Here is a 25,427-nt window from a genome sequence, read left to right on the forward strand (position 1 = left end):
ATTTTAATGCTTCATGGTTCATACGCTTAGAAGAGCCAAGCATGGTAATATTTACTTTTGGTGTTTGGCTTACTATGTAATATCAGCAGGCTCTTGTTTGAGGTCAGAAGCTACTGAATATCTAAGGAGATATTATTGCTTACATCCTGTTTTTTTACGGGAAGTTATTTTATGTGTTTGTTCAGATAATACCAGAATAGATCTCTAAAAACAAAATATTGCAAATAAGGGTTTGTTTTGCTTAACAAATTTTTCCCACTGAAAAGAGTTTTTTAATAAATGATGTATGTTGAACCACATATTTAGTGAATAGGTAGTAAGAAAATGATGCAAAAATCTAAGTACATTACACTTAAAAAAGCCATATCTACATATTAGCTACAGATGCTCTCTTTTTTTCAAGGGAATAAAAGGAATGAAGGTTGGAGAGAAAGATAAGAGATGGGCAGAGAGGGAGAAATTTCTCCTGATTTGGTAAGGACATACATGTTCTGTACTTTATAAGCTCTCCAATTTATAGACAATAATCTCTTTAGAACAACGCATTATACAGTGATATTTTGTACAAAACTATTCTGGCCCAAAGGTTCAAAACAGACCATGGTAATGATGCTCTGTATTCAGTAACAGACAAGCAAAGATTGCATAACAGTCACGATCTGAAGTTCTTAACTGCTAAAGCATCAGAAAGACTATGGGGAATAGCTGCTCTAATAGTCTGCATAAATTGAACCTAATTCTAAGTAGAAAAAAGTCCATGTACTATTTGCCGTCACTTAATTCCCACATAAATGATGAGGTAGCCAAAGAAGTAGCTAAATCTCTGACAGAAGGTAAAGCAGAAGAAAGGCTAATTAAGAAAGTACCACTCTATTTTGATGGATGAACTCCTGGGTTATACAGTACTTTCTATTCATATGAGTCTTTGAGGGAGGCCTTTGAGATATAGGTGACATTTATAAATCATCCAACAGGAAGGATACTACAATTTATTCTTTTAAAAGATTTTGAATGAGAAATGTGGAGTTGCCTCAAAGAAGAGGGGCAAGTATTAAACACTTCTGACCTCTTTCCCGGTGCCTGTGCACTTCCTTCCTTTTCTCAGTGAAGAGATGGCTTGTCCTCACAGACCAAATCAAGATATGCAGAGATGATCTGAGAAAGCTTGTCTTCTAAAATACCTCCCCTGCACCAGGATATCCAGCATGGCTAGGTTATGTTTGGAAGTGAAAAGGGATTTCACATAGCACTTGAGGGTTCATCTTTAGGCATCTTCTAACTGTATTTTGGTTTTCTATACATTTAAATGCTTTTGGAAGACTTGTCATTCACCTAACAATGTTTCCGCTTTCCAACTCAAATTCCTGCCACTTGGTAAAGATATATTTGCTCAGAAAGGCAATGGAAGCCACACTCAAGTTCTCTGGTTTTGTGAGATGAATGATATACATTATATTTTTAGATACTGTGAAGTCCCTCACTATCCCAGATCACGGACTGAACAAGACATAGAGGGATGTTTATTACATGACCAGTGATGCCGGCCACCTCCAAGACCATGTCTGGAGTGACAGTTTTAGGAATTCTTATGGTTTGGACCAGAGACTGATTAAATGGGTAATAAAATGCCCATGGCCAATTTAAGCTCTCAACATTATTGTGTGACTGCTAGGCTGAGGGCTAACCTCATCTGTCATGTAAAAATGCTCTATTATTCCATACAGTATACATAAGAAGCACTCTGGTTACATATACTATATTATAAATACCACTTTTTCCCTTCACCATCTGTAATTATCTTTCTCATTATCATTTATAGGTTCAATACTGCAAACATCTAGGCTCAGTTCTCAGAGAACGTTGTCTTGTAGTGAATCTAATTTTAACGAATTTCTTTGTCATCAACCAATCCTCTCATTTCCCATGGATATTGAACATTAAGAAGGTATATTATCATGCAAAAACGATACTGTTACTCAGCATATGCCAGAACAGGGCAGTCTCTCTTAAAAATCTCTTCCAGAATTAAAATACTCTTTGGTTTAATTTAATATTAAATAAACAAATAAAGCAAGGAGGGTTTGATGAGGGTGTGGATCCATTAAAATCCAGGTGTGTGAATTTCCTTTCCTCTAGCTTTCCTTCCATTTTGCTTCAAAATAGTAGAAAAGGTTATGTGTGGGTTGAGCTACCCCTCGTCATAATCCTATGCTGTCTTCATCCATTAGAAAACTTGTTATAATAAGCAGTGTGTTCATCGCTTTTCCAAACTACCAATTAGCATCTTTCTAGTAATAATCTGTAACACAAGGAGTCTTCAGAAAGTTAATGGAAAATGTGTATCATGAAAAGTTCTGTGTGGATTTCAAAGTTTTTTGCACCAAAGCCAACTTATCTTTTAATTCTATTCTTTCCATAAACTTTTAGAAGTACCCCTATACAGTAAGTAAAAAATGTGACAGTTGCACCTTCGACATTATGGGATAACAACAGACACCTTTTAAACCGCTGAGTCTTTAGCACCGTGGAACAGGTTCATTTCAGTGGGGAGATAATGGGTCTCCAAGGTGAGGCCCATTGCTCGCTGTTCATCTATGGCTCTATGAATGCATGAATACATAATTGCTGCCCTCTGGGCAAGAGGGGAGATATGGTCTGGAAGTGTCCTTTGATACATGAAAGAGTATATTAGTACAGTCAGGTCCTCCGAGCAGCTTCATCACAAAGTCACCCATTATCTGTGGTTTACCAGAAGTACTGGGCATTCTATTGTCTTTTTTGAGGCACTTGTGAAATTGGAATTCCACCTGTGGCCATCACACCTCTGAGCTGTCACTGTGGTGGCTCTGTGGGAGCACCATGGGCTCTCTGCTGCTGGAGCCCTTTGGGTCATTCTTCTCTTTGCTGTTCTTCTTGCTCTTGCACATCACCGCGGCAATGACAGTGAGGCAGATGGTGAGTAACCCCACTGCGATGCCTCCCACGACAGTGATTAGGCTGACTTCAGAGCTGGGGCTGTTAAGCTCCCATGGGAGGCTGCCATCGGGAGGGACTCGCCCATGGGGGGTCTGCCTCTTGTGGGTGCGGTCCAGGGCAATATGCTGGATGTTCGTTCCCCGGTTGTTTTCAGCACCAATTTCCCGTGCCAGTGGGGGTGTGCTTTGGATCTCCCTCTTTCTCCTGCTGGTGGTAGTTGCCTGGGGCTTCCCCTGATGTACCAGAGAGTGGTACTGGTTCTCCACACTTCTTTTGCCAATGCCTCGATTGACATTGTCTTTTGATCTTACTGTATAGATTGTGTGTATGTACCATTCTCGACCCAGAGCGACCTGGAAAACACAACCCTTATTTATTAGGGGATCAGATATCATGGCAATAAACTCATGATTATTTCCAAGTGAGATTAATACCAGAGATAACAACATGACGGTTTGACTTAGTCTGTGGCATTAACTTAATACTTTTGAGGATGTAGTGTATGCAAGGCTTTGTAGAAAGCATTCCATAACATAGTCTGTACAACTGTTAAGGGAGCATGTGCCAGTAAATATCTGGCACTTGTAGTTACAGAGTGTGAGTGCTTCATAGAATTTAGATATTACACAATCTACTTTATCCATTAAAAAAATGAGTAAATAACACATCACAGTTTAGTGCCTGGTGAAATGTCACTTAACTACGTAGAAGAAAAGACAGGACTACAGCCCAAAACTTCTGAAGTTCAGGACTTTTCCAGTATGTCTTTCTGCTTATGTGCATATAAATTTTTTTAAATTATTTACTTGAAAGGCAAACTGACAGAGAGAAAGGGAGAGAGAGAAAAGAGAGAGATCTTCCATCTGCATGTTTACTTTCCAAATACCTGCAACAACCCGGGCTAGACCAGGCCAAACCAGAAGCCAGGAACTCAGTCTGAGTCTTCAATTTGGGTGGTGGGAATTCAAGTACTTGGGTCATCATCTACTGCCTCTCAGACACATTAAAAGTAAGTTGGCATGGAAGCATGGAATAGCCAGCATTTGAACTGGACACTCAGATATGGCATCCCGAGCGGTGACTTAACCCACAGTGTCACAACACCCACCCAAAGGTGACATTTTTGATGACTCTTTGTTGTATTCAGGATTCAGGAAGCTCAGATGTTTCAAGAGTTAAAAGTAAAACTCAAAACAACAAATATGATACTTTATCACTTTGTTTGAAAATATCCAGAATAAGAAATATACTCTCTTAATCATCTTCCTTAGGTTTAACAAGAGTAACACATTTTTCCAGTCTACTATCTCTGGACAGTTTTCAGTAAATATCCTAAAGGGCACATTTGCTCATGCAAGGATTCACAATGTAAACAACATTTCCATATTTGTAGTGTTTACTGCTCAGTGTTGTCATGGCTTCCCATGACCCTCCCTGCCTCTCTGTCTCTGAGTCACGGAATTTCTCTCTTGGTTTACAGTGTCTTTGAGAGTGGAGGTTTTATGTGCTGTACACCATTGTTTTCTGAGTCCAGCAGTTCACACACTATCACTCTAAAAAAATGCTCATAAAAAGTCTACAGGAAATTTTAGAAAGAAGAGCAAACTAACCAATGGTCACATTTATATTCATACATTATTTTAAAATAATATTAATAAAAATAATAATAGCTAGAGTTTATTATCTTCTTACTATGTGCCCAGAATGGTGCCATGTGGTCTATAGACATTCTTGTATTCAATGTTCCTGTTAACTACATGCAATTTTACTCTTATTGCCATTTATATGTGAGATGTCTAAGGTATAGAAATGTGAAGAAACTACCTTGTTTTTGGCCTACCTGAAAGAGTGGTGTTGAGTCTACTTTAAATCCATCAGATCCAGGTTGATTCACCAGGAGAATGGCCTCTGGGTCATCTGCTGCCAGTTTGGCGTTGAACAGGACATTTCCAAAGCTGGTAGCTTGAGTCTCTGGCTGAGCTTTGTCCTTTAGACAATAAGCAAAACGATAATTACTGTAGATAATGCCAACTTTCAAAAAGGGTACCATGTTTTCCTATTAGTTTTGCACATTGACAAATCACTATAAAATGTCACCATTTGGTTTAATTTCAAATGACGATGTTGCTTTCATCATCATTCTCAAGGTTTGAGCTTGAAAATCAATGTAGTTCACTGTTTGGATTGAAGCACTCACCACAATTTTAAATCTATATAAGAGTGAAGGAGAATCAGCTAAGCAGCCGTATTCCGCGTTCACTGGACTGTATTTGGGAACATAGCCATCAGCTCCTGTGCACAGGAACACCTTCTCAATGCTGCAGTAAAAGGAGTCACCTAGATTCTGGACAGGATCTACCATGACACGACCATAAATTATGTCACCTGAAACAGATGAGGAAATGTTATGTCTGTTGTGTGATATGGTGTGCAACATAGTGCTGCAAATAGGTATGACAACAATGACACATATTATTTACTTTGCTCCCTAATCTGCTATCAAATGTTGAAAACCTGTCTGTGTTAACTTTAGGATCTGTTCCCCTTCCAGGCCTCAGAAAAGATGACTAAAAATGGACCACAAATGACTAATGATTTATTGAGTCTCAGGTGCTCAGCCACTGTTGGGAATAATCTCAAGGTCTGGGGTTTAATTTGACATTTGCAACATCCAATTGTGCTTCAAGTTCAATTTCCATTAATAAATTAATTTGTAAGCTGTAGGCTGCTAATAGAATCACACTAAAAAGCAAACATCAATAAAAAAGTCAAATTAACTTTATTTGCTTTTAAAAGAGGGCTTAATGAAACCCTCTGGTTCTCTATCACTTATTTCATAGCTGTTACTGAACCCATACCATGTATGCGGGGTCTTTTGCTGGGTGCTGAGTTACACACCACTGGTCAAGATAGGGAAAATCTTTGCCTGCAAGGCATTTATAGTCTCATGTCACTGCAGCATTTGAGTCCATGAAAAGTGGAAAAAATATAAGAAAAAAAATCTAGACTTAATTCAAAAGCTATTGAAGTGAGGGAGATAGAGAATAAAAATCAAAATTAAAGAAAAGTCCAGTAACATATATCTAGTTTCAAGGACTCCTCACATCTGCCAAAGTGAATCTCGGTCATATCTTCAAAACTAAAAAAGTAGTTATACTTTCCTCCCTCAAACTCAATTCTAATAAAGCAAAGTATAGCATATACACATTAAAAAACAAATCACTGGTGAAGTGATACCTTCTGCAAAAGCAACATCACTCTCTTGCCCGAATCCCATGGATCCATCAGACAACCAGAGACTCTTCTTGGAGAGCAGGTACATTTGGGTGTTCAAGCTAAACTCAGCTGCCACCGGATCACTGACCTAAAACCAAGCATGAAAGCTCTGTTATGTGTGTTGATAGTTCTGATGGTACACAAACATACTTACATGATACACATGTACTGTACACTGATGTGTGGAAGAATAGATACTGGACTGTGATTTTCATATCTAATCAAGCCAATGTAAGGAATTATAACATTGGTTTTGTCCTTCTTGAGAAAGTAAAAGGGGCTATTTATTTATTTATTTATTTGAGACAGGGGTGGTGAGAGTAAGAAGGAGAGAGGGAGGTGGAGGCTTTCTTCTACTGGTTCATTCCCCAAATGGCTGCAATAACCAGGACAGGGCTGGACCAAAGGCAGGAGATGGGAACTGAATCCAGGTCTCCCACATGGGTAGCAGGAACATGATTACTTGAGTCATCACTGCTCTCTTCCAGTGTATGCATTAGTTTGAAGTGTGTATCAGGAGCTGAAGCCAGGTGTCAAATCTAGGTTCTCTAATATGGTACTCAGACAACTTAACCAGCATTTTAGCCACTGAGCAAATGCCTGCCCCTAATTATTTTTTGAATGGAACTAAATAACACTGCTTGAGCTTATTTTCACTACTTTATAGGGATATATGAAGTATTTATAAATTTCATGGTCAGTGAAAGCCAACATTTAGTGTAAGTTCTGTGACAAAAGGTGCTATCCTACTTCTTTTAATATACCATGGCAATTAGGAATTTTGGAGTGGCTTGAACTACAGAATTTTTATTCTCCTTGATGAGTAATAATAAGACAAAGAACAGAAGAACTTTGAGGAATATTCCCAAAACTCCAAGGCAGTAAACTCCAGGAGACAAGAGCAGATAAGGAAATAACAGTTACAGAAAGTTAACAACAGATAAAGGGCAATTCTTAGTCTTTCCTCCCTTGCTTCCTTTCTTTCTGGACCTCCTTTGCTCTCAGTCATCTGTGCATGAGGAGAAATTGTATTTTCTTTGATGAAAATAAGCCATAACTTCAGCAAAGTGGGGTTTTACAAATCTTGGTATGATAATTCTGTGAGACACACCTGCTGGAATCGGATGTCAAGGTCAAAGGTGACAGGCTCTCTGGGGTTGCAGAGGACTGGCAGGTGGTACTCCTGATTGGATGGGGTGGTGCATGGCACCAGTTTTACAGTATAGGTCCCTGAGTAGTCCCGCACCTTTGAAAAGAAAAGCAGCATGTACAGTTTTCATTGAAAAACTGAAGGTGCAGTCCTTACACAGCAGAAAAGGAAAGCCAAGTCAGAGTCTTGGTCACTTACTGCAAAGTCAGAGACGAAACTCCATTGCTGGATGGGCTGGTTATAGGTCGGCTCACTCCTGATGAGGCGTAGAGAGAAGGTCAGGCCTGGATGGTCAGCTGACATGACCACGGAGCTTGTGAAGGATGCTGCAGAGGAGCCCATCGGACGAACGAATGGTGGTTAAATTTCAAAAGTATCTAACAGCTTAAGACTTTACAAGGTACCTTATCACGTATTATTTGTGTTCATTCTTATACTAAGCCTGTAGAGTATGCATACTGGTATAATCATCTCCATTTTACAGAGGAAGGAACAGGACTGAGAGTGACTCTGCCAAGACCACATGGATTGGATGTGGGACTTCTAGTTTCTAACTCAGCGCCTTTTCCACTCTACAATTCTGTCGAAAGATAACTGCAGAAATGCTCACACTGCGCAGAGCTCCTCTGCAGGGAGTCAGAGCAGCACAATAAAGGCTGATGTGGATGCATTTATTATACACCAAAGCTGCTGAACTTAAAACAGTCTGTTAGCATCTACACAGCTGGGCAAACCCAATTTATGAATGGAATCTAATTTTAATTTGACTGCCTATAATTGTGGCTAAACAATGATCCAGTGTTCTGGCAAGGTAGACATGTGGTAGGGTACTATAAAGACCAGGAAATCCTTGTTTTCCAGACATGTTTTTTTTTTTTTTTTTTTTTTTTTGACAGGCAGAGTGGACAGTGAGAGAGAGAGACAGAGAGAAAGGTCTTCCTTTGCCGTTGGTTCACCCTCCAATGGCCGCCGCTGCAGCCGGCGCACCGTGCTGATCCTGGCAGGAGCCAGGAGCCAGGTGCTTTTCCTGGTCTCCCATGGGGTGCAGGGCCCAAGCACCTGGGCCATCCTCCACTGCACTCCCTGGCCATAGCAGAGAGCTGGCCTGGAAGAGGGGCAACCGGGACAGAATCCGGCGCCCCAACCGGGACTAGAACCCGGTGTGCCGGCGCCGCAAGGTGGAGGATTAGCCTATTGAGCCACGGCGCCGGCCTCCAGACATGTTAATTACGATAAAGCAAAACACTTCTTTCTGGTTTTCTATTTCTTGTATCTCAGTCTCATAAAAATACAATGAACCCTCTTTCTTTCCTAAATCTTCAGCTTTTATCTCCTTTGTTAGAGCTCATACCCTAAATAGAAATGACACGGAGGTAGGGAGTAACAATTTGGCATTCTGCTGTAACATGTAAAGCAGCTTATTATTATGGGAATTAAAATAAAAATAAACTATTTTTAATGAAATAGCCTTCATAATAAAAGCAAAGTTAGACATGGGGAATCAAGGACCGTTGCTTCATTGATATTCAACGCACAGTCCATCACAGTAAAATTGTCTAGCCAATACTTACTACACATAATTAGTTAACATTTGAAATGTAAGTATGAGAATGAAGTGCCACTTCTGACTCTATTATAAAGGTTTCTCAAAGTACCCAGAAAGCAGTTGTGAATACAGAAGTGTTTATTGAATGCACCTCCTGAAATTAAGTTTTTCTGAACAAGGGAAGCAAAACACAGAAAGGAATTATTATTCCCAGGCTTTCAATCTAAAGAAAACTCCACTTAAATGAACCCTGTAGAGACTTTAGAACATTTTCCTCTAATTATTTTGCATCTTCTGTAAAGGTCTTCTACTGATGATTTTAATGAATTATATGAGATGAAGCTGAGCAATGATACAGCCCTCATGGTGATAACTGCATAATGCACTTTGAACATAAGGACATCAGAACTAACAGGGAAGTATGACAGGACATGCGTGAATATGGAAAAACTATACCCTTTTTGTGTGTGGGGAGTCTGCTAATGGCTACGTGGGCTTACCTGGATGTGACAGTACAAATAAGCCATGGAACTGAGCCTCTGTCTTGAAGTTCACTGCCAAGCGCCCCTCCTCACCAATGCGCATGCTGGTTGGGTAAAGAGAGCCTACATTGGGGAGAGCACACAAGGTGGAAATATAAGTGGTCAGAGATTCATCACGTACAGATTCCTTCCACAAATTAGTTTTGGTTTGGATTGTCTGAAACTATTCTAGGCCAAGGGTATTATCATTTGAATTCTGAATAAGAGAGGCAGAGTTTCTTTGTTTTCTTTTTTAAGGAGAAAAGACGTCTTAAATGCAAGCAAAATGAATTATGAAATACACAGATTTACTGTAATAGTTCAACTTTCTTTGTTTTTAAAGTTTTCATCTGGAAGAATAAAACAGTAAATTGAGAGACATGATAAATGAATGTGTCAAAATTGTGGCAATTTGGACAGTTAATTGGAAATGGTTTGAGTCCTCCAGAATGATCCCAAATTTGGTAGGTGTATAAAAATCTCTGAAGCCTTCCCAAATAACAGTTTGACAAAATTTGGCTACAGATGTAAGAAAGAAATAACCAGTCATTCAGTGGAAGTTACAAACACCAAGGACCACAGGAAAGATCCTCACTCAGATTCACTTAAATATTCACCTAAGGCAGGATACGGAATGAAAACGTTTGAAGTAAGCTGGAATTGTTATTCAGAGTGACAGCATAACCCATCACATAGCTCTAAGGTAATTTTACTCTGCTTAAGATAGTGGATCTTTATCAGAGATGTACTGTTAACTTTGTCTTCTATCTGGCCGGTAAAACGTAGTGCTGGCATGAAACTACAGACATGCATAGTATCAGAATGGTAAGGCATGTCTGAAAGCAAAAAGCACTAATTTTATGAATGGATTAACGAGCTCTGTGCTGTGGACTGTGACTTATGACTGACATGGAGACTGAAAGGTGTTGTAGATGCTGATGTGCTGGACAGTCACATTCACTACCAGTCTCCCAAGTTTCCAGTAAAGTAGAAGACTAAGAGGTTTAAAATGGAAAGAGATACTACTTTTATCTGTCATCAGAGGAAATTAAATCCCAGAATGATTAAACAGAATGCTTGAGATCACACAGCCAGTTGGTTGTAGAATCAAAATTAGAATCCAGAGCATGATTTATACTGGACTTGATAATGCACCTCTCATTTTAGGAAACAAAAATGAGAGTTTAACCCTTGAATTCACTCCTTATTTTCAATTGGAACTTCCTTTAGGCAGAACTCAGAGAAATTCATATTTTGTGCTGCATGGCACATAAATGATCAATTACCCAAGATAGACAGTAAAACAGAAAGAACCATGGAATGTAGAATTATATTTAATAGTCACATATTATGCAAAATTTGAGCCACTAGTATGATTTTGTTAAAATAGTTTTTCCATTACAAAGCTGAAATGATATGATTGCATAGAAAAACAAAAGAGATCAAAAGTTTCTTCTTTAATTTTTAGCTACAGTAAAAAAAAAAATCCTCTTATGCAGATAGGTAAGAAAATTAGCATTTTCCAAGTCTGATAAACCTACCTTGGAGTTCTGCCTCTGGTGGACTGCCAATCCCATCATTCCACAAGATGGCAGTGTCATACACAAAAGTTAGACGGAGCTCCGACTTCAAGTCAAAATGCTGCCAGCCTCCTACCCCCACAGGTGAATGGAACACATAGGAAACATACAGAGGGACTCGAAGGGTCACATAGGACTGTACAAGGTTCAGCACCTAAAACAATAACATTATATTTATTAATACTATTGAGTATTAACTAAACAATCCTAATTTTGTACAAACTATTTTTTTCCTTTGACTTAACTGAAGATTTTGAGTAATTATTGAGGAAAGAAAATGATAGTATTTTACACTATTTCCTCCTCTGCATTTAAATTGGGATCAATTAAATACCTGTAAATACTACCCCCATTTGCAACAAAGGATATTTACTAGAAATTAAGATAAACAGTATTATTTGGAGCCTACAATACTCAGTTCTTTTTATTTTATTGCAGCTTTATTAAGATATATATATATAATGTCATGATAGATATATATTTTGAATTATATATATATGTAGTTTGTACACCTTATAATTCACCTATTTAAAGCAGACTATTTGAAGGTTCTTAGTATTTTTAAGTACTTGTACAACCATCATCATAATCAATTTTAGAACATTGTCATCACCTCTAAAAGGAACTCCATACTTACTAACAGTCTCCTCCTATGTCCCCCAATCCCTGACAATCACTCAATATATTTGCATATTCTGCGCATTTCATATCATTAGCATTATACAATATATGATCATTTGTGATGGACTTTTTCAGTTAGCATAATATTTTCAATGAGTAGCCATGTTGTATTATGCTTCAATATTTCATTCTCTTTTACTACTGAGCAGCAGCCATTGTACGGTTGTATTACATTTTATTTATCTACTTATTCATTGATGGACATTTGAGTTATTTCTAGTTTTTGACTATTATTGAATAATGAGGAAGATTAAAATAGGAAAGTCCAGAGCAAATAGGTTTAGTAATTACATGTAACACTGAACAAATTTCAGGAATAATTAGCTGAAGTAAAGTGTCTTATTTTGAATTCTGTATGTTCCTTCTTTAGGTATTCAACAGATGGACTTAAGGTAGTGCAGAATAAACTTAAGTTTATTTACTCAATACCTACACTTTTCAGACATTGTACTAAGTTACCAGTAATTTAATGTTTTCACTCTCCTCCATAATTATACTTATAGGTACAAGGGTAGTTCATAAAGTTCATGAAAAAATGGAATAAATTTATTTGGGTACAAAGACATTTCAAAATCCATGCAGAGTCTTTCCTTCCTTCCTTCCTTCCTTCCTTCCTTCCTTCCTTCCTTCCTTCCTTCCTTCCTTTCTTTCTTTTGATAGGCAGAGTGGACAGTGAGAGAGAGACAGAGAAAAAGGTCTTCCTTTTGCCGTTGATTCACACTCCAATGGCCGCCGCGGCCAGTGCACCACGCTGATCCGAAGCCAGGAGCCAGGTTCTTCTCCTGGTCTCCCATGGGGTGCAGGGCCCAAGCACCTGGGCCATCCTCCACTGCACTCCCGGGCCACAGCAGAGAGCTGGCCTGGAAGAGGGGCAACTGGGACAGAATCCAGCGCCCCAACCGGGACTAGAACCCGGTGTGCTGGCGTCACAGGCGGAGGATTAGCCTAGTGAGCTGTGGCGCCAGCGAGAGTCTTTTCAAAACACAGGTTTTCCATGAACTTTTTGTAGACCCCATCTATGTATGTATTTAAATTTTTTTGCATTAAAATCTTTTCTCTTTTAATCCCATTTTCTAGGAATCTAGAAATGGATGGATGGATGGATGGATGGATAGATGATAGAAAAAATACATTTCAGAGAAATAAAGCAAATTTCTCATAGAATTCTTTACACCTTCTGACTGCCAATATTAGAACTCAGCTTTGGCCTATGTCTTTCTGCTCTGTCACAGTTCATTATATTCTAAATAAAAGTGAGGGCAGTTTTAAGGTCATTGAACAAAGGCTATATTTAATTCTCATAGCTCTGCAGAATAAAGTGCAAATAAAATTAGCTGCTTTTACACAGGAGGAAACAAACTTAGCTCAGAACACCCACACTCCTCAGTTTTCTGAGTTGGGCTATCTCAGTTTTCTAGTTCTCTTTACACACTGAACTGAAACTGGAATCATAAATATGAGTTAGTAAAATATTTAAATCATGAAAATTCTAATTTATATTATCATGGAATTAAAGGTTAACTCCTCTTCCATTTCTTGGCTATCCTGAATAGTGTTGCAATAAATGCAGTAGTGCACAGTGTACCTCTTTGACAGCTGATTTAATTTCACTTAGATATAAAACCAATAATGGGATTGTCAAATCACAATTCTTTGAGCTGTATCTATCTTTAGGTTTTTTTTTTGAGGAACCTTCATATTTTTTCCACAATGGCTGAACTAATTTACATTCTCACATGTGGAAGAAATATAAGTGCCCATCCACTGATGAATGGATAAAGAAAATGTGGTATATAGACACAATGGAATTTTACTTAGCCAGAAAATAGATGAAATCTTGTCATTTACAACAACATGAATGGAACTTGAAGTCATAATGTCATGTGAAATAAACAAAGCACATACAGACAAATCACATGATGTCAGTTATATGAGGAGTCTGAAAATGGTTGATTTCTTTGAAGTTAAAAGTATAATCGTGGCCGGCGCTGCGGCTCAATAGGCTAATCCTCCACCTGTGGCGCCAGTACCCGGGGTTCTAGTCCCGGTAGGGGCGTCAGATTCTGTCCCTGTTGCTCCTCTTCCAGGCCTGCTCTCTGCTGTGGCCCTGGAGTGCAGTGGAGGATGACCCAAGTGATTGACAGGCAGAGTGGACAGTTAGAGAGACAGAGAGAAAGGTCTTCCTTTTCCGTTGGTTCACACTCCAATGGCTGCCACAGACAGTGTGCTGCAGCCGGTGCACCGCGCTGATCCCAAGCCAGCAGCCAGGTGCTTCTCCTGGTCTCCCATGCGGGTGCAGGGCCCAAGCACTTGGGCCATCCTCCACTGCTTTCCCGGGCCACAGCAGAGAGCTGGCCTGGAAGAGGGGCAACCGGGACAGAATCCGACACCCCGACCGGGACTAGAACCCTGTGTGCCGGCGTCGCAGGTGGAGGATTAGCCTAGTGAGCCGCGGCGCTGGCTGAAGAATTGTTTTTAAAGTGTAGTGTTAATAATCTGGCAGTGTAATAGAGAGTAATTATGTCAATCCATATGTCACTGGTAATTGATATTAATATTTCATCCTGTGATTTTAAGAAACCATTATTTTTTAAAAGAAAATTAATAGGAATAAATTTCCAGTTAAGTTTTTACAAATGAAGAGCAATTTTTGCCAGTGTTATTCTCTATTTATCAAATGTTATAGAGTGTACTATATTCACATCTTACAAATAAGTTAATTTTTATTTGATTTCATTTGATTTTTGGAGTAGAATCTAATCATTCCTGAGCAAAGAGACAGCATCTTATTACATTTTCTTATTATGCAGGGCCAGGTCTCCTTTCTGTCTGCCTATAATCTCTGTCTAGAAGACTGAGTCTAAATGGAGCTAACTAAATCATCCTGCTCACGTACCTGAATATTCCTCCCAAACTGAAGAACAAAATGTAATAGATTTAACACCTAGATGTCATCTTAAAGAGCACTTGATTTTCTTTCCACTTGGGACACAAGACTTTTTAAGGTATTTATTTACACTAGAGTAAATATATGCCAAAATTAAACAGAGACACAATGCATGACTTCACATGTCCTTATTCATATTTGAAATTTCAGCAACAAAAGAAACCCTAAATTCCATATTTAGCTGGCGCCGTGGCTCACTAGGCTAATCCTCCGCCTTGCGGTGCCGGCACACCAGGTTCTAGTCCTGGTCGGGGTGCCGGATTCTGTCCTGGTTGCCCCTCTTCCAGGCCAGCTCTCTGCTGTGGCCCGGGAGTGCAGTGGAGGATGGCCCAAGTGCTTGGGCCCTGCACCCCATGGGAGACCAGGAGAAGCACCTGGCTCCTGCCATCGGATCAGCTCAGTGTGCTGGCCACAGCGCGCCAGCCGCGGCAGCCATTGGAGGGTGAACCAACGGCAAAGGAAGACCTTTCTCTCTGTCTCTCTCTCTCACTGTCCACTCTGCCTGTGAAAAAAAATCCATATTTAATGGGAAGGTGTAAAATGCAAATGTCCTGGAAAAGGTGATACAAAATTACATTAGCACTACCAGTGGCAAGTGTATATTTAGTGTATATTATCTGCCCAAGGGACATGAGATTTGCCTAAGGGACATATGAAAACCTGCTAATTTGTGTGTGACATAGGTTGAAAGAGAATGAACAGGAAGAAAGATGTGTGTTTCAAAAGAACAATTTTACTCTTTGGTGATAACTAGTGTTTAGGAAAATTCCAGTAGATTCATTTCTTTACTTATTCGGGGCATGCACTTGTAACTATCCAATTTACATATTCTGTTATTGAAACTAAAATTCATATAGAAGTAGGCTATATAAATTCACACACACACATATGTATAAACAAATCTAGATTTACCTTGTTCCTTTATAATTTTCACTTGACTAATGGTATATTTTACAATTGGGGAACTTAAGCCAGGGAGAATGTAATTGACTTGCCCAAGATTATTCAGTATAATCAAGATTAATGTCCAATTATCTCGACCTCTGCTGCTCAATCAATATAATGTGAGTCACACATATAATTTTAAATTTTCTCTTAGCCACAGTTAGGGAAGTAAAGAGAAACAAGTGAAATAAATTTTGATAATATAGTTCACGTTATCCAGAATACCACACATTACATCTTAATATGTAATCAATATAAGCTAATTTTGAAAAGACATATATATATATATATTCAGTTTAAGTCTTTGAAATCTGGCATGTATTTTATATTTATATCTCATCTCAATTCTGCCTAGCCCAATTTGGAGTGCTCAATAGCCACTATTAAATGAAAGAGCATATCCCGGTTGCCCCTCTTCCAAGCCAGCTCTCTGCTGTGACCCGGGAAGGCAGTGGAGGATGGCCCAAATGCTTGGGCCCTGCACCCCATGGGAGACCAGGAGAAGCACCTGGCTCCTGCCTTCAGATCAGCGCAGTGCGCCGTCCATTGGAGGGTGAACCAATGGCAAAGGAAGACCTTTCTCTCTGTCTCTCTCTCTTACTGTCCACTCTGCCTGTCAAAAAAAAAAAAAAAATGGAAGAGCATATATCAAGACTTCCATACCCAAGGTCTTTCAAGTAGACTAAGCATATTGAAACCAATGATCATTTAAAAATATTTCTCCAAAACATGTATACCCTACCTTTATGTGGAATATGTGGTTGGTGCTTACATCACAGATTGAAAACTGATCCAGAGCAGTCAGAATTTTAGCTGAGGGCTACCACTAGTGTATGTGTCCTTTTGTTGCAATGTGTGTTGCCAGAAGCATGCTTATGTCATCAAGATAGTAGTGTTTGTGAAGGTGGTATTTGCAAAGATGGCTCATTGCTCTCAATAGTTCAAGATCTCGATAAAATGTTTACTTTGCCACTTAGTTGAAATTGTTTTAATAAGTGAGAATTCTTAGCCAAGTTCTCTGAAAAACATCAGACTACATATCCAGGAACATGTGCAAAAAAGAGAACTTCCGAGGGTCTGTGGCTTAAACAGGGGTCAATATTAGCTCACATATTCATTATAATTAAGGTTAACTCCACGGGGTATTTTACAAATATATAAAAAAATCTAAATAATCAATAATAGACAGAGGATTAAAATAATTATGATAGTATGCTCACAAGGGGATCTTATATAAAGATCAAAAGTCAAGTACTTCAAGAATATTTCTTGGACAGAAGCAGCCAAGAGACAGAGCAGACAGCAATTTGGAGGTGGAGGTGAGACCACACTGCAGCAATCCATGGTGATACAGACGAAGGCAGAGCATGGTGTGAGTAAGGCCTGGAGCCCTCGGGGCTAGTGTTAACTGCAGACCCAGTGTAAGTAAAAGGAGCACATTTATCTCAACCCATCCCCTTCACAGTGGCACCTACTGCCCAGCTGAGAAAGAACAAGAGCTATTTTGGGCTTGTGCAGCAGCTGCAGAAGCCTTTGTGCATGTCACAGCAACTGGCTGAGACAGGACGCCATCTTCTTGGCAGTACTGGTGGCAGTGGTGGGTAGAGGGCAACATTTGGCTGTTCACTTCTGTGTATGTGTGTGATCCAGAGATCCTAGTTGAGGGAAAAATTCATAGTCTCCACTGACTGAGTTGGCTGGGAGGATTGACAGGTATCTGGGCACATACATAGAACTGTGAGGTGTCCCCAGCCTCCTAAAATCATAGGCTCTGGGGCTCAAGCTGCCTAAGAGGAGCTGGCTCAGGGAACATTTGACTCTCTGTGGACAGGACAGGATGGAAGGGCAGAACAGAACCCCCACATCCAGCAACTCTGGGAGCCTTGTGTGCTAAGACTGAGGGGACTGGGTGGCTTCACAAGAGGATTCAGGGTATAGATGGGTCTCCAGGCAACCACTGGGTGTGGCTCCACATGCTTGGAGCTCCTTTGTTGCCTGGGGTGGGTCACTGAAGTGGGAACCATGCTCAGAGTGAGGACTGTGTAGATCATTTATGTGGTTCACACAGCAGTGTGAATGAGTGCTGAATCCACTCGGGGATAACACCCAGGCACTGCTTAGCTTGGAAGCGAGGAGGTGAAAGGGTGACCACACCCACAGAGACGACCATTACCCTCCTTCTGTTAACAAGAGGAAGTAAGTCTATCACGCCAATTTGGGTGTTATCCTGGATTCTCACCCCAACCTGAAGCACTGACCAGAGCTCCCTGGCCACACTCACCACACACTTCTTGGTATTCACTGAAAGTGCAGACATTCCACTAAGCCACAAAGGAATAGTTCAAAGATAAAAACCATCAGAGGAAAAAAGCTAAAAAGTAACTCAACAAATGCCTAAAAGTAAATGAAGAAATTAAAGAAATAAAAATAAGGAAGACATCATGACCCTCTACCCGCAAAAGGAACACAGTGACATTTCAATATTAGAATGTGAAGATGAAGAGATTGATGAAATGCCAGAAACGGAATTCAGAAGATTAATCATAGGATTACTTAAAGGCATTCAGGAGCAAATTCACAAACTAAAGAGAACTGTACATGACATGAATGAAAAATTTTCCCATGAAGTTGAGATTTTAAAGAGAAATCAAAATGAAATATTACAAATGAAGAATTCAGTAGATCAAATAAAAAATTGGTGGAAAGCCTTAAAAATGAGTTGATGAGGCAGAAGAAAGAATTTCCAAGCTGAAGACAAGTCTTTGGAAATCATACAGTCAGACCAAAAGAAAAAAAAAGGAGAAATTAGAAAATTAAAAATAGTGTTGGAGATTTACTATCAAATGACTCAATGTGTGGGTTTTAGGAGTTCTTAAAGGTGTGGAAAGAGAGAATTGACTAGAAGGCCTATTTAATGAAAAAATTATAGAAAACTTCCCCAATTTGGAGAAAGAAAGGGACATTCAACTACAGGAAGCACATAGAACTCCTAATAGACATGTTTAGAAAACAACTTCACCACAACACATTTAGTAAAACTTTCAAGAGTAAAACAGTCATCTTGAATGTAAATTGCTTCAACTCTCTGGTTAAAAGATGTAGACTGGCTGAAACGATTAAAAAACAAGACCTATCTATTTGCTCACCAACAAAGAAACCTGCAGAACAAAAGTGAATGGATGGAAAAGATATTCCATGCTAATGGAAAGTAAAAGTGGGAAGATGTAGCGATACTAATGTCAGACAAAATAGACTTTAACACAAAAACTTTTAAAAGAGAAGAAGAAGAAGGGCACTGTGTAATGATTAAGGGATCAATTTAACAGGAAGATATGAATATAATAAATGTATATGCACCCAATTACAGGTGCCTGGCTATTTAAAAGAAATGTTAGTGATCTAAGGGAGACATAGACTCCATTACAGTAGTAATGGGGACTACAATACCCCACTTTCATAAATGGACATTTCAAATAGAGATAAAATCAACAAAGAACTAAACTAATCAACACTTTGGACCAAATTGAACTAACTGATATATACAGAACTCATCAACCACAGTTGCAGAATATACATTCTTCTCATCAATGCATGGAACTTTCTTTATGATAGGTCACATGATAGACTACAACGGAATTAGCTTGACATCAACAATTCAAAAATGTCTAGCTCATATGCAAACATATGGAGACTGAACAACATGCTCCTGAATGAACAGTGAGTCATAGAAGAAATCAAAAGAGAAATCAAAAAACTTCTGGAAATGAATGAAGTAGGCAATACATTATATCAAAACTTATGGGGTACAGCAAAAGCAGTGTTAAGAGGCAAGTTTATAGCAATTGGTGCCTACATGAAAAAAAATTGGAAAGGTGCCAAATAAATGAGCTATTAGTGCATCTCAAGGACCTATAAAAATTACAACAAACCAAATCCCTAATTAGTAAGAGGAAAGAAATAATTAAAATCAGAGAAGAAATAAACAAAATTGAAACATCACCTAAACCAGAAGAAGCTGTAACAGAGAAAAAAACTATAGATCAATATTCCTGATGAACATTTGTAAAAATCCTCAACAAAATATTAACTAATTGAATCCAACAACACATCAGAAAGATAATTTACTTGGACCACATGGGATTTATCACTGGTATGCAGGGAAGTTTCAACATTTGAAAATCAATGTGAAACATCACATTAACACACACTGAAGAACAAAAACCATATGGTTATCCCAGTAGATGCAGAGAAAGCATTTGATAAAATTAAACATCCTTTCATGATGAAAGGTATAGAAGGGTATAGAAGGAACATTCCTTTACACAATAAAAGCTATTTATTACAACCCATGGCCAATATCCTGTTGAATGGGGAAAAGCTGAAAGCATTTTCCCCTGACACCCAGAACCAGACAAGGATGTCCACTCTCATCATTGCATTTAATATAGTCCTGAAAGTTTTATCCAGAGCCATTAGGCAAGAAAAAGAAATTAAAGGGATATAAATAGGAAAGGAATAAGTCAAACTATTCCTGTTTACAGATGACATGATTCTATATATAGGGGATCCAAAGACTCCACTTACAGACTATAGTGGCTTACATATAAAAGAGAAGTAGTGTAGTGAGTGTACAATAATGGGATAAAAGAGATGACATCTAAGTATATTCTACTTCAAATTTCCATGTTTCTAAATAACAAACAGTAAAAGGGAGGTAATTTTTTTTTCCTCAAACAAAGCAACTAAAATAATACGTTTACTTTTCCAAAAGCATACAGTGCCTCCTCACAAACTGATTACGATTTCAAGTTTTGTTAATTTTTTAAGTTTGAGTCCTCACTGTTGTCTCCTGGGGTCTGCGTTCACAGAAAGCTGAAGGCAGGAACCTGGGCTAGGAATGGATTCAGGCAATCCACTGTGGGACGTGGGCATCTTAACCAGCACCTTTAGCTCCAGGCCAAATGCCTTCCTCTTAATTTCATGTTTCAAGTGCAAACTGTAATTAGGGCTGCATTGCTGCAGCTTATTCATGCACGTGGAAAAACCTTATCAGTTGCTGTTTATTTAACAAGGTGAGAGTTGGAATTCAGACTTTGCAATACAGCAAGTGAGGCTGATGAAAGGTGACATGAACTGCAGTCTTGTTTTCCAAGATTGTTTTCAAAAGAAAAGCTAACAAAACTACCCAGTGTGTTTTTCATCTTTTTCCCCGATGGTTCTAAAAACTTAGTTTACCTTCAATAACCACTTTTACACCAAAAGTATTTTTACTGCATACCCAAACAACTTTAAATTTTATTTACAAGACATGTTGTGCATAAAGGTGGAGTAAAATAATTTATTTAATCTATTTTTCTTTTCCTTCTATTTATCTGCATTTCTATTTCAGAAGCCAACTATTTAAAATGATTTTAGAGTTGAATATCATTTAGATAAATTCCAAACTTCTTTTACTTGGTAAGAAAAGTTCTTAACTTCCCAAGAGTGATCTGACTTGTAAAACTCTACTTTGTTGGCATACAGAGTTCATGTCTGTTGTCCTTGTTATGATTCCTGGCACAGAGTGTTTATTAAATATTTCTAAAATGAATGAATGCACAAATGAGTAAGAGGGTAAAAGCAGATATATCTCAATACCAACCAATGCTAACTGGTCAAACTGTATAAAACCTTATCAAACTTCATTGCTGGTAATAGACTCCTGGATTGTTCAGGTGATTCTTTCCTCTGAGAGTTCTTTTATTTATTTATTTATTTGAGAGGTAGAGTTACAGAGAGAGAAGGAGAGGCTGAGAGAAAACTGAGAGTTCTTTCTTACATGTTAAATAATCTGAGAGACTGGGGAAGACATAACTCTTTCAGGGTGTCAGAAACATCTGCATTCACACACACACACACACACACACACACACACACTGGCAACAACCTGGCAATATTGTGTGGAGCTACAAAGAACACATAGAGAAAAACATCAGTCTCCATCGTGTTGTTCCTGGCAGAAGCCATTAGCAGCTAATAAAATTTGTTTGCACAGGGATTACATGCCAAGTCTAGGAACTGATTAGTGGAGGCACAAAATCTTCTAGGTGGTTGGACAGGGCTCTGTGGAATTGCAGAAATCTTCAGGCTGGGGCCGACAGCAGCTTCTGCAGGTGCAGTAGCCTGGAGTGGTCAATGAAATCACGAAGCTGCTCTGAAGCACAGATAGCCCATGATGAAGGTTCATCTGTATTTTTCCCATTTTCTAATTTAAATGCATAATTGTGAATGTTTGTTAAGACTCTCACAAAATTCTAAAGTTGAATCTATTTACCAAGCATTTGGTTTGCTTTTCTTCAGTTGCCATCTCATGACACACACACACATACATACCTTTAAAACTGATCTGCTGGGGTGCCATGGGTTAAGCTACCACCTGAAATGCTGACATCCCAATATGGGCACTGATTTGAGTTCTGGCTGCTCCACTTTGATTCCATCTCCCTGCTAATGCACCTGAGAAAGCAACAGAAGATGTCCCAAGTGCTATGACACCTGCACCTGTGTGGGAGAGCCAGATGGAGTTCCTGGCTCCTAGCTTTGGAGCTCCTAGCCATTTAGGGAGTGAACCAGAGGATGGAAGATGTTTCTGTCCCTCTTTCTGTAATCCTGCCTTTCAAATAGATACACAAATATTTAAACAAAACTGAACTGCTGTACCTAGATGAAGCTATAGACTCCTGCTGTTGGGATTTGAGTCTTCACTGCTTTACCAACAGTGGATATGGATGCCATCTGACACATATTTTCACTACTAAGGTTGGGTAGCATTCTTGTAGGAGAGCATCAACAGCCATGGGGAGAATCAATGTTTAAGCTACAGGAAGCTCATAGGAGAAAATGGGATGGACATTTCCCTAGCTTAAGTTTCACTCCAAGAGAATAAGCAGTATGTTTCATTAGCTTGTAGTATATTTAGATTATACTGAGGGCTTTAACATTTATAACAAGATCCGGAAATCTCAACAACTGTGAATTTTGTTACCTTTGTGCTATTGGTTATCATGATTATGCTATTCAACTAATTTTCAAGAATGCAAAAGGAGAAAAATTATTTTAAAAGAAACTCATGGAATGAGTTAGCCATTGCTGTTTACCAAGATGGCAAGAAAGGCGAAGGACACTCCTGCCCCCTCCCAAAGCCAAAGTCAAAGCAAAGGCTTTGAAAGTCAAGAAGGCAGTGCTAAAAGGTGTTTACAACCATACAAAAAAGAAGATCCACATGTCACCCACATTTCAGCAGCCCAAGATACTATGCGTCTGGTGGCAACCCCAAATATCCTCAGAAGAGCTTCCCCAGGAGAAATAAGCTTGACTACTACACCATCATCAAGTTTCCCCTAACCACATAGTCCGCTATGAAGAAGACAGAAGACAACATCATGCTCGTGTTCATTGTGGATGTCAAGGCAAACAAGCACTAGATCAAAAACAGGCTAACTGGCCATCTACTTAAGAAGGTAATACAAACTACTAAAGAATTAGATTATTCTTAATACTCTCTCTTAATTTAGTGTCATGTAACATAAGGCCTTTGGGCAATGAGATTTAACTGAAATCTGCAGTTGCCAGTTTTTACCTCATGGAGCAGAATTGTTGGCAGCTCAGCTACAGTAGCCAAGCAATGACATCCCTGCTAGCAGAGGTCATGGGAAGAACAAAAATTACTGAACTGAAGTAATTTAATAGTCCTCTAAAATAAAAGGGTGCAGCAACATATGGTCAGTTTTGCTGAACATCTTATATTCACATTTAGTCTGAGGAGTTAACACTTTAAAGAGCAAGCTTTGCATGCAAAATGAGCTTAACACACTGGAAAGGTGGATAGGTATAATAGGATAAAGCTGAGAGGGAGAAAGAGAGGGAGCAAGAGAATGAGAGAGAAATCTTTTATTGTCAGTTTACTGCCCAGATTCTCACAACAGCTGGGACTAGGCCAGGATGAGGCCAGTAGGATGGAACTCAGTCTGAGTCTCTCACATGCATGGCATGGACTTGAGTACTGGAGCCATTACTGCTGCCTCCCAGGATACACATTAGGAGGAGACTAGAATCAGGAGGGGAGTCAGAACGCATACCCAGCTACTCCAATTTGAGATGTGGGCATCCCAAGCAGCATCTTTGCAGCTAGGCTAGCTGCTTGCCCTCAGAAATGTTCTTTATAATAACAATGGGCCATAAACTACACAGACCCACAGAAGAGCTCCCCTGTATGATATGATTCCATTAAAGGAGAATTGAACTATAATGTGATCCTATTTATATATCCAATGTAGTTTATGACAAACAGATTGTGAGACTTGGGAAAGTCCCTGAGAGAAGAGCAAGCAGAAAGAAAATACATATGATTTAACAATGGATTGAAAATAGGCTCTGTGAGGGAGCACTAAAAAATGAGTGACATTTGGTCCATAAAGGAAAAGGCTGAGGATGATTTTTCATAAAGTCTTTATTTTAATTCTGGGGATAAGATGCTTATTCTTCTCTCTCTCCCTCTCTCCCTCTCTCCCTCTCTCTCTCTCTCTCTCTTTCTTTTTTTTTTTTTTTTTTTTTTTGACAGGCAGAGTGGACAGTGAGAGAGAGAGGAGAGAGACAGAGAGAGAAAGGTCTTCCTTTGCCGTTGGTTCACCCTCCAATGGCCGCCACTGCAGCCGGCGCACCGCGCTGATCCTGGCAGGAGCCAGGAGCCAGGTGCTTTTCCTGGTCTCCCATGGGGTGCAGGGCCCAAGCACCTGGGCCATCCTCCACTGCACTCCCTGGCCATAGCAGAGAGCTGGCCTGGAAGAGGGGCAACCGGGACAGAATCCGGCGCCCCAACCGGGACTAGAACCCGGTGTGCCGGCGCCACAAGGTGGAGGATTAGCCTATTGAGCCACGGCGCCGGCTTCTTTCTTTCTTTCTTTCTTTCTTTCTTTCTTTCTTTGACAGGCAGAGTGGAGAGTGAGAGAGAGAGACAGGGAGAAAGGTCTTCCTTTACCGTTGGTTCACACTCCAATGGCCGCTGCAGCTGCTGCACCGCGCTGATCCGAAGCCAGGAGCCAGGTGCCCCTCCTGGTCTCCCATGCAGGTGCAGGGCCCAAGCACTTGGGCCATCCTCCACTGCACTCCCGGGCCATAGCAGAGAGCTAGACTGGAAGAGGGGCAACCGGGACAGAATCCAGCACCCTGACTGGGACTAGAACCAGGTGTGCTGGCAATGCAGGCTGTGGTGCCAGCTTCTTCTGTGGTTTCTTTCATGTAGCAGAGACAGGTTGGGGAGGAAGGGCATGAAGAGTTAATGTCATGAGGGCTTTGCAAGTTGGTCAAGGACACATTGCTAGAAAATATCACAACAAAACTTGGGTCTGTATTTGCCTGATTCTAGTATGCAGGCTCTTTCTACCATTTCACATTGTCTTTTTGTTGGCATTTTTTGGGGGATTTTTACTAATTTGTGCAAATTACTGAATATTGCTGTCTTTAGAGGAAGCTGTTAAGATAATGCTTCATGACACAAGCGTCCTATAGTTTCTGGAGAAAATGTGTCTACTCATTCAACATCAACACCAACTGAACTTTTGATGTTTCAGAGCTTTGCTGTGGTGTTAAACTGATAATTGATTATCATCTACCTTTCTCCTGTAATTGTTTTATATTTTGACTATTAGGAATATAGCACTGAAAAAAAGATTGGCTTCACCTTGGAAAAATCTCGAAAGATGTGATGCTTCTGCATACCATTCAATGATTTAATGCATGAGTCTACTTAGATAATTCCTTATTTAGT

The 25,427-nt window shown here is 39.6% G+C and overlaps 1 protein-coding gene across 1 annotated transcript in view; it reads right to left on the reverse strand.

Annotated features, from left to right (window-relative positions):
• Window positions 1–231: 231 nt before the first annotated feature.
• The window catches only part of FREM2 (FRAS1 related extracellular matrix 2), a 217,465-nt gene continuing 192,269 nt past the window's right edge, over window positions 232–25,427 (reverse strand). Inside the window, exons 17-24 of the mRNA XM_017350619.4 lie at window positions 11,011–11,203; window positions 9,449–9,553; window positions 7,601–7,728; window positions 7,364–7,498; window positions 6,214–6,340; window positions 5,174–5,361; window positions 4,817–4,963; window positions 232–3,329 (exon numbers count right to left, since the gene is read on the reverse strand). Of these exons, the coding sequence (XP_017206108.4) occupies window positions 2,817–3,329; window positions 4,817–4,963; window positions 5,174–5,361; window positions 6,214–6,340; window positions 7,364–7,498; window positions 7,601–7,728; window positions 9,449–9,553; window positions 11,011–11,203 (1,536 nt within the window). The 3' untranslated portion in view covers window positions 232–2,816. The remainder of the gene's footprint in view (window positions 3,330–4,816; window positions 4,964–5,173; window positions 5,362–6,213; window positions 6,341–7,363; window positions 7,499–7,600; window positions 7,729–9,448; window positions 9,554–11,010; window positions 11,204–25,427) is intronic.

This window comes from Oryctolagus cuniculus, chromosome 9 (genome assembly GCF_051225735.1).
Source record: "Oryctolagus cuniculus isolate XC-2025 breed Fujian yellow rabbit chromosome 9, ASM5122573v1, whole genome shotgun sequence".
In the NCBI taxonomy this organism is placed as follows: Eukaryota; Metazoa; Chordata; class Mammalia; order Lagomorpha; family Leporidae; genus Oryctolagus; species Oryctolagus cuniculus.